A 14,803-nucleotide genomic window follows, 5' to 3' on the forward strand; every position below is an offset into this window, starting at 1 on the left:
GGCTGGCGGGTCTGGACCTCTGCACTGCGTGGCGGAGATTCACTCATCTAGCGCAAACTGTCACCTCCAAAAATCCTACGGATTCCCGGCCGGTCTCTCTTTAGTGGAATTTTGCTGGGAGTTTCTCAGCAGGTCGAATCTAAGCGTATCCATGCGTCTCTCTGACCCCGTTGTTGAGGAGGTACTGAAAGCGCTGCCTCCCCTCTCGCCGCCATGTTGGATCCATAATGAAATATTACTGGAAACAAAAGACTTTATCATAGCTTTAGGGGTTAGTTATTTTACATATGAACGTATTTGCAATTGGCTAACTTTTCACTTGGGACATAAATTCTGACAATTTTTATAGAGATAGTATATTTTATTTGTACACTATGAATGCAACGTGAATGAAAAAAAAAAAAACACTTTAGGATTCTATTTTGTCACCCTGGGAAGAATGACACTTCATTATAAAAATGCCTTCTCACTCTTACTCTATTAGTATTCAGCATTCATATTTAAATGTATGCCTTTTGCAGCAGGATTCAAACTTTATACATCAATACTCACAAAAAGAATTAGATCACAATCTAATTTGACAGATTGATATCTATACTTTTATTCCAGATATTCTGAGCCATTCACTGCATACTTCCTACCTGGCAGTGATCCGGAGTTTTTTGTAAAACCTCAGACTGGAGAACTTCCTCCTTATAACACTAAAGGAATCCTCATCGTTGTAGGATTTAAACCCCGAATGTACAGTAAGAAATACAAAGCAACATTAGTAATAGAGGTGAGTTCTATAATGACAATAATCAAGAATGTGTGATATCACTAAAAGCATTAAATGAAGAAGAAAGTGTTTTACCATTGATCAGAGAGAATAGCAACCTTGCAAAAGTGAACTTATTTCAACTGCTGTGTATTATTTTACTTTTCTTTTGTGTAGTAAAAGAACTTAAATATTGAATATAACATAAAGGTTGTCAATACCAGGGGAAAGTAAGAAATCACTTCTCCTTCATACTAAGGAAATGTGGAAGAAACAAATAACAACTGTGAAGTGATATGTATAGCTATGTATCATTTTGTGTAATATAGCTGTTAAAAACATTAACTTTAGATTATTTGAGATAGAAATTTTGGAACCTTTGATTAAGGCATACAGTACTGTCAAATGTTGAAACTAAAATGAAGAATATGAAGGTAAATTTTATTTAGAATCAGAAAACATGGTATAAAATGTACTATTTATAAAGGATTCTGTTAAGGTGGCCATTTTATTAATAGTCAAGGCAAATACAATTTTAAAATTTTATCCAGTAAGGAAAATTTCTCTATAAGATTTCATATGCATTTTATAGTAAGAACTTTTAGGCCAAAGATATTTTCGTATTATTTTGGAAAAGATACTTATTGCCACAGTTTACTTTCAGTAGCACAGACTCAAAAGATATGTTGTCATCTTATAATACACAAATCCTAATGCCAAAGGGATTTCTAAACTTTTATATCAAACAATTATTATGTAGGGCTATAATCAGAAAAATACTCTTTTTATTTTAATGAAAAAGAGAAAATGTTGAATAGTATTTGAAAAAGTTATTTCTGTTTTTCATCTTTTGAAGAGTATGTACAACCTAAATAATAAAGAAGATAAAGCCTCTTTTGCCTTGCACTGCATATCCCATTGCCTGCATTGGTACTTAAGATGATCATGTTGTACTTGCTTATATACTCTAAGGGGATTAAATGGTATCCTTAAAAAGATTTGCAAATTAAAACAGTACTCATTTTATCTAGCATACAATGGGCAGTTTCTTAAATTAACTATTTATCAAGTTTTATGAACAAAATAGGTGCCTAGTTTCCTTGTGATTTGATAATTAAATTATTGGTGGCATAATTAAAGGTTTTATGTGATGGTATATGGAATCAACTGAGACTCTTGTCATTTTTAGTTAGTTTGAAATGGCACAATTTGATAAAGCTTACCTGAGAATCAAATTGAGATTGAAATATGTTTAAGAAATTAGTACTTTTGTTGATTCAGTTTTTATTATGGAAAATTCCAAATATTTGCAGAAATAGAATAACCTCCATACACTCATCATACAGTATGAACAATTATAAACTCATAGCCACTTCTGCTTCACCTTCACACCCACGGCCTTTCTCACCTTCCACATTAAAGAAAATCCAAAACATTGTATTATTTGTAAATACTTCCTACTATTCTCTAAATGATAAAAATCATAACCATGCTACCATTATCAGGAACTAAAAATTAACAATGATTCCATAGTATTAATACATGTCAAATATCCATTTAGTTTTCAAGTTTTCAGGTGACTTCTAAATCTCATATATTTTTAACTTTAAAAATGTACAGACTTACAAGAAGTTGCAAAATTAGAGTCTTGTGAAGCCTTCCTTGAATTTCCTCCAATGGTGACATCTTAATATCTACAGTAAAATATCAAAACAAGAAAACTGATTGATATTGGTAAAAACACTGTTAATTAGAGTAGAGACCTTATTCTATTTTTAGCATTTTTTTTTTACATTTGTGCATTTGTGTGTGATTCTAGGCCATTACAACCCAAGTATAAGATGAATATAAGTACAACCAAAGCTGAGATATAGAGCTTTTCCACCACCACAGAGGAACTACCTTGTGATAATCCTTTATAGTTGTGTCCAACACTGAAATTCCTGCCATAACCCTGACATATGCTAATCTTTTCTCCATATCTATGGTTCTGTCACTGATAGAATATTATACAAATGGAATAGTACACTCCATGACCTTTTGAAACTGGCTTTTTATTCTAAGTATAATGCCCTGGAGATTCATAAGAATAATTGTGTATATCAAATCAATGATCTTAAAATCATGGTTCAGTCTATTTGACTCCAAATCCCAGTTCTTAATTTCAACACCACAATGACTCCCATAATAAATGTGAAGACAATTTAAAAAGTTAAATCATTATCTAAATGAAAATTATTGTTTACATTATCATCATTTTTAAATTATTGATTTTAAGCATCGAGTCAATATTTGCAGCAATATGATCTTCATTGTGCTTCTCTTGGAAATAAAAATGATTTTAAGGGATAGCTTAATTAAATCTTAGCCCAAACAAATCTCAACAATCATATTAGCAAGCTTCATAATTTCTCATGTAATTAAATCGCGTTTAGAATGATTAAAAGCTATCTTTCCCAATTAGTAAATAAGGCAAATAGCATTAGCTTTGAGGGACCAATTCAAAATGTTTTACAAAAATCTGTGTTACTCAGAGAGTAATAAGTCTGTTGAGTTTTCCATAGTGCACATAGTAAATTTTAAATAGTTTACAAAAATGTGAGAACTATCAGATTTCTCCAAGATGAAACATATGATGCTTCATCTTGTTTATATAATATTATACATATATATAGGAATATATAATATGTCATATTTATATGTAAATGCCCATGTTATAATTAGAAACATAACCACGCATAGGTACTATAGGTAAATGTTCATTGCTTTTAAAGGAATCTACCATTAGCATAAAGCAGTAGAAAATGTTAGTGTAAATATATGTCTTGGTTTGTATTCCCTTAGAAGAGTATTCTCAAATAAGAATTCAAATTCAAGTAGCATAGTTGCTCTGTGATCTCAAGAAATGGGTATAGGAAAGCCAGGATTTGATGTACAGAAGGAAGAAAAATCAGTAAAGGGTGCTTTATCAAGGCATCTGCCACAGTGAGCAACTAGAAATTAATCCCATGAGAGACCTCTGGGAAATAGTGTAGCATGCACACCTCAGAATTTTCACACCCAACAGGGCCAGGAAGTTAGGGTATTTATGCACTTCTTGATACCATTCTAATCATTGATTGAGGAATGCTTCCAGGGACAATTAATACTTTGATGCCAAGAGAGAATCCTTCTGGAGTTTCTGAAAAACTCTTAATCATGGAGTTGCAGATACTGACAATGTAAAGTTGGAGCGAACAGAGAAATGGAAACTCCTGAGGGATGTGGGTGGCCACAGACCACATCTACTAATGAATAATTATCAATTGTCTCCATTCACAGAAAGAAATATGCACTTAAAAACATAGCCTTGGTCATTCATTCTATAAGGCTTTGCCTGATCTCTTTTCAGAATATGGAGTCACTACTTAAAAGTGAACTTTTCAACTTAGAAAAGTACTACTTTTATTTCTTTAAAAAATAGTTGTAAAGTACAATGATCAATTTAATATTCATTGTAAAAATTAACCCAAAGTTGGGCGTGGTGGCTCATGCCTGTAATTCCAGCACCTTGGGAGGCTGAGGCAGGAGAATCACAAGTTCAAAGTTAGCCTCAGTAACTTAGTGAGACCCTAAGCAACTCAGCAAGACCCTGCCTCTAAATAAAATACAAAAAAAAAAAAAAGGNCTCAGCAACTTAGCAAGACCCTGCTACAAAAAAAAAAAAAAGGTCTGGGGATGTGGCTCAGTGGTAAAGGGCCCTGGGTTCAATCCCTGATACGAAAAAAAAAAAGTATATGGTTGAAAGGGTAGAAAAATGATAGAAAGAAAAAAAAATCAACACAGATTCTATGAGGTAGTAGTGGTATGGAGATATTAGTTTATTCTTATATTATTTTAACTTTTGCTTTTTATTTATATTTTCAAAGAGAGTTTTGGGAAGAAGATATAGAGCTATATCTTTAAAATGTTTTTGAAAATATAAATGGATAATTGTTTATATTCATAACTGGGTTGGAGAAACTTAACAATAGGTTAAAAAACTAATGTTTAATCACTATTTTGTAAAATAAGCGTATTGTTCTTACTGTTATATAACATATTGGGAAAAGGGCATGAATAACTTCCTTAAAAAGTGCACATATAGGGCTGGGGCTGTAGCTCAGTGGTAAAGTGCTTGCCTAGTATGCATGAGGCACTGGGCTCGATCCTCAGCACCACATAAAAATAAACAAATAAAATAAAGGCATCCTTTCCATCTACAACTACAAAAAATTAAAAATTCATACATTCTCTCTCTCTCTCTCTCTCTCTCTCTCTCTCTCTCTCTGTCACATTATAAAATTGTTGGAATCTTACCTGTAATATAATGGGACTTTTAAAATAATGTCTTTATATGTAATAATTTTTGAGGGAGTCTAGAACTAAGTGTCAGATGAAGATGAAAGCCCCTACCTACTTGTAGCTCCTATTTGTACACATTAGGTACCAGGTGTGAATGTAGATGTTGTCATGTGGCTCACTCATGTGAATTCACGAAGTGCTGGACATGAGTACCAGTCACTTCTTATAGCTCACATATTAGTACCAAGTACCAGATATATGGGTGTGTGTGTCTCTTCATTTAGCTCATTCATTTGGACCCATGAAGTGAGTTACTTTTACTGGAGAAAAATTCACAATGATATATGCACAATCACCAAAATCTGGATCTGTTTTTCAAATTGAGCATCCTTATACAAAGTAAAGGAGTACTTAACTCAGTTATATTATGATGTTTGGCTTGGTCCACTTTTGAATCACTGACTCTGAATACATAATACTGCAACCACTAGATAAAAAAATAGGACTGGGGACTTGGCTCAGTGGTTGAGTACCCCTGAGTTCAATCCCCAGTACCAAAAAAAAAAAAGAAAAGAAAAGAAAAGCCAAAGCTCTTCTTAATTTATTTTTACATTAAATATCTGTCATTATACATGCAGTTTCATTTTTGTAACTTCCCCATACCCTTTGTGGCAAAGAGAAGGTATTAATTGCAATATACTGCATTTTTCCTTTCACTTCCCTGCATTTTTCAGAATCCCCAGATATTGTACATAAAATATCTCCCTCTTTATTTCCAGACAGAAGATATGTACTGGTTGTATGAAATCAATGGATTGCCCCCAGCAAGTACATCACTGATAAATGTAAAAGCCAAAATCGATTCTACTAACAAGAGATATGACAACATGCCAATTCGTCAGCACAATTTTGTCCGTGAAAATACTAAACTCATAAGAACAGGAGTATCTTCTACAATCAAGGGTGCTCCTTTGATGATGAAGAATAAATAAAATCTTTTTTCAAAACATTTCTTGGTCTCAAGTAGAATTGAATATTTTCATGATATTTCATCTTCAGGAATATTTCTGAGGAATAATGGTTTAATTATAGTAGGCCTTCTATATTTTCTTGTCTTTTAAAATACTGACTTAATCTGTTCTCTGAATATGTCATACTTCATTTCTGAGTTGTCTATGTTTTTTTAAATGGACTTGGGTTGCAAATTTTGGAGTTGGTTTACTTTTTTAAGTGCAGGAGTACATTTGTAGTAAAACTGGAACATGATTTCAGTGATTACAATATTTCAAATATTAGTGTTGCTATTAAAGCTCAATTACTCATGTAGATGTTGCTTATGAGTCTTTATTTTTTTAAATTGACAACTAAAAGGTGTATATATTTATTATATGCAACTATGTTTTGAAATATACATTGCAGAATGGCTAACTTAAGCTAATTAATTTATGTATTCTCTCACATATTTGTTATTCTTTTGTGGTAGATACATTTAAAATGTACATTCTTAGTGATTTTCCAGTATACAATATATTGTTATTTATCCTAGTCACCATCTTTAACTGTAGATCTCTTGAATTTATTCCTTCTATCTTTATATCCTTTTACCAACATCTCCTCAGTTATCCCTGCCCACTCTCACCCCTGATAATCAATATTCTTTCTGTTTCTATGAGTTCACTTTTATAATACTCCAAATACAAGTGAGAATATTTGCTGTTCCTGAAAGAACAAGAACTAAATTTCTGTGCTTGGCTTATTCCATTTAGCATAATATCCTCCAAGTTCATCCATGTTGGCATAAATAACAGGAATTCCTTCTTTTTTAAGGTTGAATACTATTCTATTATACTTTAAATACCGGTGTTGCTATCAAACTCAATTTTTTCATGTAGATGGTCCTTACAAGTCTTTAAAATATTAATAATAAAATTAGCATATAAGATAGAAGTCACCATTTCTTATATCTGTTATTTGGAATATTATGTACTATTTAATAAGTAATTAATTTAAAAATACATATGTGTAGACCATATGTTCCTATACTGCAGTTTTTTGAAAACATGGGCATACCTCAAAATGATTCAGGGTAAAGTTTATTTTGATGCGCATCTAATCCTTGAGAATGAGTCATTAATCAAAGTGAAAAATAATATGTTGTTTGGGAACTATAAATGAGGGGAAATATAATAGAAAATTGCCATAATGGACCAGTTTTAAGACATTTTTCACACAAAATGTTTGGCTCTGCTACAAACCATTTACATAATTTTTATGTAAGAATTTGCTGCTTATCCTTTTCGTACTTAATTTCATTGTATACAAAATGAAGGAATTGTACTAGGATGGGGGTTTGCAATCTATGGTCTGTGGGAAAAATCTACCCTATCACCTGTTTTTGTATAGCCCCCTACCTAGAAGTAATTTTTACATTTTTAAATGGTGGAAAAATTCAATAGAAGAATTGTGTGACAGAAAAAAAGTTGCAGAAAATTCATATTTCATTTTCTATAAATCAAGTTTTATTGAAACAGCACAGTCATTTCTTTATATGTTGCCCACACAACCTGTATTAGGCTACAAATCAACTTTAGGAACTACTGTGAATCTACAAATTGTAATTTTCTTGCATTGTGTTAAGCAGAATTCTGGAAACACATCTATGGGATTAATTAATTAGTATTATCTGCAGCAATTGGGGTAGAGTGGAGTGAAAGCCCATAGACTTTGGGTTTGCTCTTCCTGAAGAAATAAGAACTAAAATTCTGTGAATTTTCAAAAGACTTTCTCATTCTCTGTCCTCCTAAAGGTATTTTGTTCTTCCCACAACTATGCTGTGGGGGAAAGGTAGGGAGATGGTCAATGTCTGAATATATTTCTAACAAAGCTTTTGTGAAATCTCTCAAATCCCTTCAGAAAGTAAAATTGCCTTTGCTGTGAATGTACTTAGAAATCTAATTGTATTATGTTTTGGTTTTTATAATGATGAATAATATTAAGTAATTTTAAACCTTTTATCTTTTATTTCACTTGGTGAATTATTTTTTCTTTTATAATTTTTTAATTTGTTTCAATTAGTTATACAGGACAGTAGAATGAACTTATGCACTTAATATATCATACATAAATGAGGTATAATTTCTCATTTTTCTGATTATACATGTTCTAGAATCACATTGGTCATGCAATCATATATGGACGTAAGGTAATAATGTCTGTTTCATTCTACCACCCTTCCTATCCCCATATCCCCTCCCCTCCCTTCACTCCCCTCTACCTAATCTAAAATAACTCTATTCTTCCCTAGCAGCCCTGCTTATTGTGAATTAACATCCATATATCAGAGAAAACATTCAGTCTTTGGTTTTTTGGAATTGGCTTATTTCACTTAGCATGATATTGTCCAACTCCATCCATGTACCAGCAAATGCCATAATTTCATTCTTCTTTAAAGCTGAGTAATATTCCATCAAATACATATACCACATTTTCTTTATCCATTCACTTACTGAAGGGCACCTAGGTTGGTTCAATAGTTTAGCTATTGTGAATTCAGGTGCTATAAACATAAACCTTTTATCTTTGACATTCTAAAAACCACAATTGCTCTGTTAACTGAAAAGCTCCAAAATTTTAAATTAAGGTGCCCAGCATGGAATGCATTTGAATTTGACTTTTCTAAGAGTAGGAAGTGAGGATGAGATCATGAGAAACATGCTATCAATTTATTTCATGTTGGAACTGTTTCAAAAATACTCCAAATTGTAATACTAAATTGTCATGTTTCAAATTTTAACCTGGATGTTATCTTCTTAAAATAAGGATCTTAATTTGAAATATCAGTGCAAACTGTTATATGTCCAAAGGAAAGTTGGGTGGGGACAACTCCAGTAGATCAAATTTAATAGTCAATAACATCCTAAGATCCATGAGAGCATAATCTTTGCTTAAATATGTTTTGGACTGCAAGAAGGACACAGAGGGTAGGGGTCCTGCCCACTTCCCCATGGCAGTCACTGTTTTAGGATAGATTGAAGGCTTCTGTGAGCACCAGTGACTGTCTCTGTTCTTTTTCTGATCACATGAGCATGCTTTACCTGAAAGGGCAGAGTTCAGCTAAAAGTGCCAGAGAGTTAATGCCCTTGGGACCTGACCTTGATCAGTAATGAATCAATAATGACAAGGGGAGCTTAACAATACTACTGTATCCTAGCCCTCTGAGTGGGACAACTCTGAGGTGTTTTCTCTAGGTTCTCAAAGTTTACAACAGGATTGAGCTTTCATTGCCTGCAGTGGTAACCTTGTCAAGGACACATGCTGAATTAGCTATCTTCCCTTCCTCATTCCTTTATGGTGTTTCCTGTAGTCACCTCCCAAATAAACTATCCACACTAAAACTTTTCATCAATGTCTAATTTGTAAGATACCAATCTAAGAGACTCCTGAAACTTAACATTCAAAAACAACGTAGATGCCTGTCAACAGATGAATAAAGAAAATGTGCACAATGGAGTTCTACTCAGCTATAAAGAGGAATAAAATTATGGCATTTGCAAGAAAATGCATGGAACTAAAGAACATCATGATAAGTGAAATAAACCAGACTCAAAGTCAAGGGTTCTGTGTTGTCTCTCATACACAGAAGCTAGAGCAAATTAAGGGGAAAAGAGGAGGGAGACCCCATGAAAACAGAAGGGATCTCAATGAAATAGAGGAAGGGACTGAGGGGGAAGGAGAAGAGAGGGGAAAGGGAGGAAATTTGGAATGAAATTTACCAAGTTATGCTGTGTGTGTGTGTGTGTGTGTGTGTGTGTGTGTGTGTATATATATATATACACACCATCATGAATCATGAATGCCACCTTTAAGTGTAACTTATGAAGCACAGTGTTTTAGTCAGCTTTTTCATTACTGTGACCAAAAGACCTGACAAGAACAATTTTAGGGGAGGAAAAGCTTATTTGGGCCTCACAGTTTTTGAGGTCTCAGTTCACTGACAGCTGACTCCATTGCTGTGGGTCAGAGTGCAGGCTGAACATCATGGCAGAATGGTGTGGAGGAGGATTGCAGCTCAGAACATGGCAATCAGGAAACAGAGAGCTGTACTCACCAGGTACAAAATATAAACCCCAAAGTTACACTCCCAGTGGTCTGCCTCCTCCAGTTACTCCCCACCTGCCTACAGTGACTGCCCAGTTTATTCCTATCAGTGGATTAATTCACAGATTAGGTTAAAGTTCTCCTAACCAAATCATTTCACCTCTAAAGTAGGGAATACTTCATATCTAAACCATAACCCAAATTTAAAAAAAAAATTGGAAGACCAATATACAGTATGGGGAGGGAGGAGGAAAGGGAAAGAGGAAGTGTGGGAGACTGAATATTCCATGCATGTATGATTATGTCAAAATGGAACCTCACTATTATGTATAATTATATTGCACTAATAAAAACATTAAAAATCAATATAGATTAGCCTCTCTCCTACAAAACTAATGGCAGGATGAGCTCCAGATCTATAATTAATTGATTTGCAGTAACCTTCTCACTCCACTATATTGTGTTCCTAAATCCCAAAGGAGTTTTTCTTTGAACCTAAAGACTCAGCAGTAACTAAATCAACAGAACATCATGAATAGTTGATAAAAATTAAAATATGAATATGATAATATGAACAACTGTAATTGCTTATACATGAAATCTAAAAATGTTGAGGGGGAGGTAATACATGTTGGTTCTATAAGGGCCATAATCATCTTTTAAAGTTGATACAAGAAGTCTGAACCAGTGTCTACTTGTACTTTCTGCAAATATCCCAAAGACAACCTAATGTACTCAGAATTATTTATTTCTCTCTTTTCTTTTTTTTAGCTGCACTCAGAATAGCAAAGGCTCAATACACATTTGTTAATATTGATGATAGTAGTTTTTCAGGGAAAGACATTTTTCATATTATGCGTTTATCCAACATTTCCCAATTTCAAAATGTCTCATCACTTCTGTTTATTCAATACTACAAGTTTGATTGCTGTAGTATCAGATCAAATAAGACAACCAGGAAATGCCAGATATAATTAAGTGCTTTAAGGTTGCCACATGTTTAAGGTACCTTTGGAACAGCTGAGGGACATATTTTCAGTGATTTCTTACATAACATGAAGATAAAGCAGATGTTTAGCATATTTGCATTGAAAACATCCTTAAAGTTCATGGTCTACATCCTTAATTTACCATAGAAATTTACAAATTATAGTTTGCATTTGGCAGAAAACTTCTATCAAAGAAAGTTGTACACAAACCAAGCTGGGCATGGTGGTGCACACCTGTAATCCCAGCATCTCAGGAGCCTGAGACAGGACGATCATGAATTCAAAGCCAGCCTCAGCAACTTAGCAAGACCCATTCTCTAAATAAAAAGGGCTGGGGATGGGCTGGGGCTGTAGCTCAGTCAGTGGCAGAGCACTTGTCTCGCCTGTGTGAGGCACTGGGTTCAATCCTTAGCACCACATAAAAATAAACAAATAGAATAAAGGCATTCTGTTCAACTACAAAAAAAAATTAAAAAAAGGATGGGGATGTGGCTCAGTGTTTAAGTACCCCTGGGTTCAATCCCCAGTACCAAAAAAAAAAAATGCTGTACACAGAAACCCAGCAACATGCAGAGTTAATCAAGTTTACTTATGACCCACTCCTTTAACACAACTTGGTTCTTGAGAGACCCAATGGAACCAAGTCTTCCACAGAGGTTTTTTTTTTTTTTTTTTTTTTTTGTACCAGGGATTGGACCCAGGGGTGCTTAGCCACTGAACTGCATTCCCAGTCATTTTTATGTTGAGACAGGGTCTTGTTAAAAGTCACAGATTTAACAAGTTGTCTGCAAAATTTTCATTTCCCTCTTCAGATATTTTTTTACAACCCCTATTTATTTTTTAGAGAAAGAGAAAAAAGAAAGAGAGAATTTTTTTAATATTTATTTTTCAGTTTTCATTGGACACAACATCTTTATTTTATTTTGATGTGGTGCTGAGGATCGAACCCAGTGCCCCGCACATGCCAGGCAAGCGCGTTACCACTTGAGCCACATCCCCAGCCCACAAACCCTATTTATTTACCTTCTGTAGAGTGGCATTTAACCATTTTTCCATTGTGCACCTAATGCACCTGCCTTGTTCAGATTGGCATGTCTAGATTGCTATAGCCTGTCACTCTGCAATACAGTTACAATACAGTTTTTTCATATTATATTCAAAATATTCATATTATATTCATAAGCTTGCCAGTGGTTTCTTATTCCTTACAGAGTAAATTAACTTCCTCAGCTGGCAATAAAGAGTTCAATCATCTGTCTCCCTTCAATTTATTATCTTTTCACTATTTTGGCCTCATCTGCCTCAAATTCAAACACCAAAGCTTAGGTCCCACTGATCTCCTGCCCAGTGCCTTTGCTTGGACTGCTTTGTGCTTAATGTATATTTCTTTCTCATACCTGTCCAACAAAACACTTTCCATCTTTTGAACTCTGCTCAAAATTTTCCCACAGAAAAAAAAATGTTATATAACATGTTTTCCATCTCAATTAACTTATTTTTCCCCAACTCTTTCTCTCGGTGCTTTATACCATTGTAGTGCTTGTCACACTATGCCTCATTATCACTTTGAGATGTTTCTCCCACTTGATTTCTGAGCTCTTAGAATAGAAGGATTTTAAAGGAATTATCTTTGTATCTACCACATTATTTAATTCTGTTCCTTTTATATGGCTTTCATTACATGTCTTTGTATTTGAAGTGAACTTAGCATATTCATCAAAAGCCTGAAGCTAGCAGCAGAGACAGTTCTGAAATCTCTCTCCCTATAACTAGCTCAGTATTCTGTCACACTTTTGGAGCTAGAAGCAAGAATGTTAACAAGCTCTCCAGGTGATACCAAGGTTCACACATTAAGACAAAAAATGGTGTAAGAGAGAACACAGATACAACTCAGAAAAACAAACATTGAAATAGCTGCAGGCAGAAAGAAGATGAGCTGGTGTTCACTGAGGAGAAACATCTAGATCCTGCTTGGGAAGTGAGGGAATCTCTAAACATGGGTCCTGACCCCACTGAGCCAATCATAGCAAGGCACACATCCTACAGAATACACTAGACAACGTGGGTCAATATTCCTGGAAAGGAAAAGGTAAAGGGGATTTTTAAGAAGCCTGAGGAAAGTTTTGAGTCCAAACTAACCTCCCCATAAACACATTATTGAAATTTAGTTACAGGAACAAAAACTGGCATTCATGTTTGTTCTTCCTTAGAACAGAAGTTGAGCTTTTTGTTTGTTTGTTTTGGGGAACTGGGGATTGAACCCAGAGGCGCTTAACACTGAGTCACATCCCCAGCTCTATTTTGTATTTTATTTAGAGACAGCATCTCACTGAGTTGCTTAGGGGCTCGCTAAATTGCTGAGGCTGGCTTTGAACTCTCGATCCTCCTGCCTCAGCCTCCCAAACCACTGAGATTACAGAGGTATGCCAACATGCCCAGCTCAAAAAGAAATATTTTAAGGGTTTGTTCCTACTTCTTTTAGTCTTTTTATTCCTAAAAATGTCTTCAATTTGTCTATACTTTCAAGTTACACTTTGCTAGGTGTATAATTTTGAGTTCATAATCATTTTGCTCCTCAAGACTTTGAAGTTATTACCTCGGTTTCTTTGGCTTTACTTATTGATAATGAGAAATTTGTCATATATCAAATTATTAACTTTTAAATAAATTGACATATTGTAGCTCATTTGGTTTTTGCTTTTTTCTTGATTTTCTGAAATTTATTATATCTACAGTAGTGAATCTCATTATGTTGTTATCATCATCATCATGATCATTATTCTGGTTGGTATTAAGTGCAGTATTAACTGAGTACTTGGATCTTTCATCTATGTCAGAATATTGTCAGTTAATATCTTATTAAATATTTCTTTTCTGCTATTGCCTGCTTCTTCTATATTCTGGAACAGAGGTCCCAAGAGATTACTTCCTGAAGTTTAAGTGTAAATGATCTCAATAGATCTTATGACAATCTTAATTGCTCCTACATATATTTTAAATCTTTTATTTCTTCATTGTGAGGCAATTGGAGTGCCTTTGTTATTTTCTAGTCAGTACCAATCTATTCAGGGATATTTTGTTTTGAGTTTATCCTATTGATTTTATTTTTTTATTTTGATATTTTTATTACTCATATTTCAATTTGATTATTTTTCATATTCATCTTTTTATATGTAAGTTCTTTTATTAAGAAAGAGAGAATTTTTTTAATATTTATTTTTTTAGTTTTCGATGGACACACATCTTTATTTTATTTTATATTTTTTATGTGGTGCTAAGGATCGAACCCAGCGCTGCGCGCATGCCAGGCGAGCACACTACCACTTGAGCCACATGCCCAGCCCTGTAAGTTCTTTTTTTTATATTTATTTTTTAGTTGTAGTTGGACACAATACCTTCATTTTATTTATTTACTTTTATATAGTGCTGAGGGTCTAACCCAGGGCCCTGCATGTGCTAGGCGAGTGCTCTACTGCTGAGCCACTACTCCAGCCCCTATATGTAAGTTCTTGTTCAACATTTTCTTGCACATCCATGAATGTTATATTTTTATCTGAGTATCTTAATAATACTTATTATAAAAGCTTTTGTCAAATTAACTCATAAATTTGACATCATGAAGAGATCATTTCTGCTC

The 14,803-nt window shown here is 34.0% G+C and overlaps 1 protein-coding gene across 1 annotated transcript in view; it reads left to right on the plus strand.

Annotated features, from left to right (window-relative positions):
• Cfap47 (cilia and flagella associated protein 47) overlaps positions 1-8,051 on the plus strand; it is a 424,564-nt gene extending 416,513 nt beyond the window's left edge. The window contains exons 62-63 of the mRNA XM_048796386.1: positions 610-778; positions 5,860-8,051. Coding sequence (XP_048652343.1) covers positions 610-778; positions 5,860-6,072 — 382 coding nt within the window. The 3' untranslated portion in view covers positions 6,073-8,051. The remainder of the gene's footprint in view (positions 1-609; positions 779-5,859) is intronic.
• The last annotated feature ends 6,752 nt before the right edge of the window (positions 8,052-14,803 follow it).

This window comes from Marmota marmota, unplaced genomic scaffold (genome assembly GCF_001458135.2).
Source record: "Marmota marmota marmota unplaced genomic scaffold, marMar, whole genome shotgun sequence".
Lineage (NCBI taxonomy): Eukaryota > Metazoa > Chordata > Mammalia > Rodentia > Sciuridae > Marmota > Marmota marmota.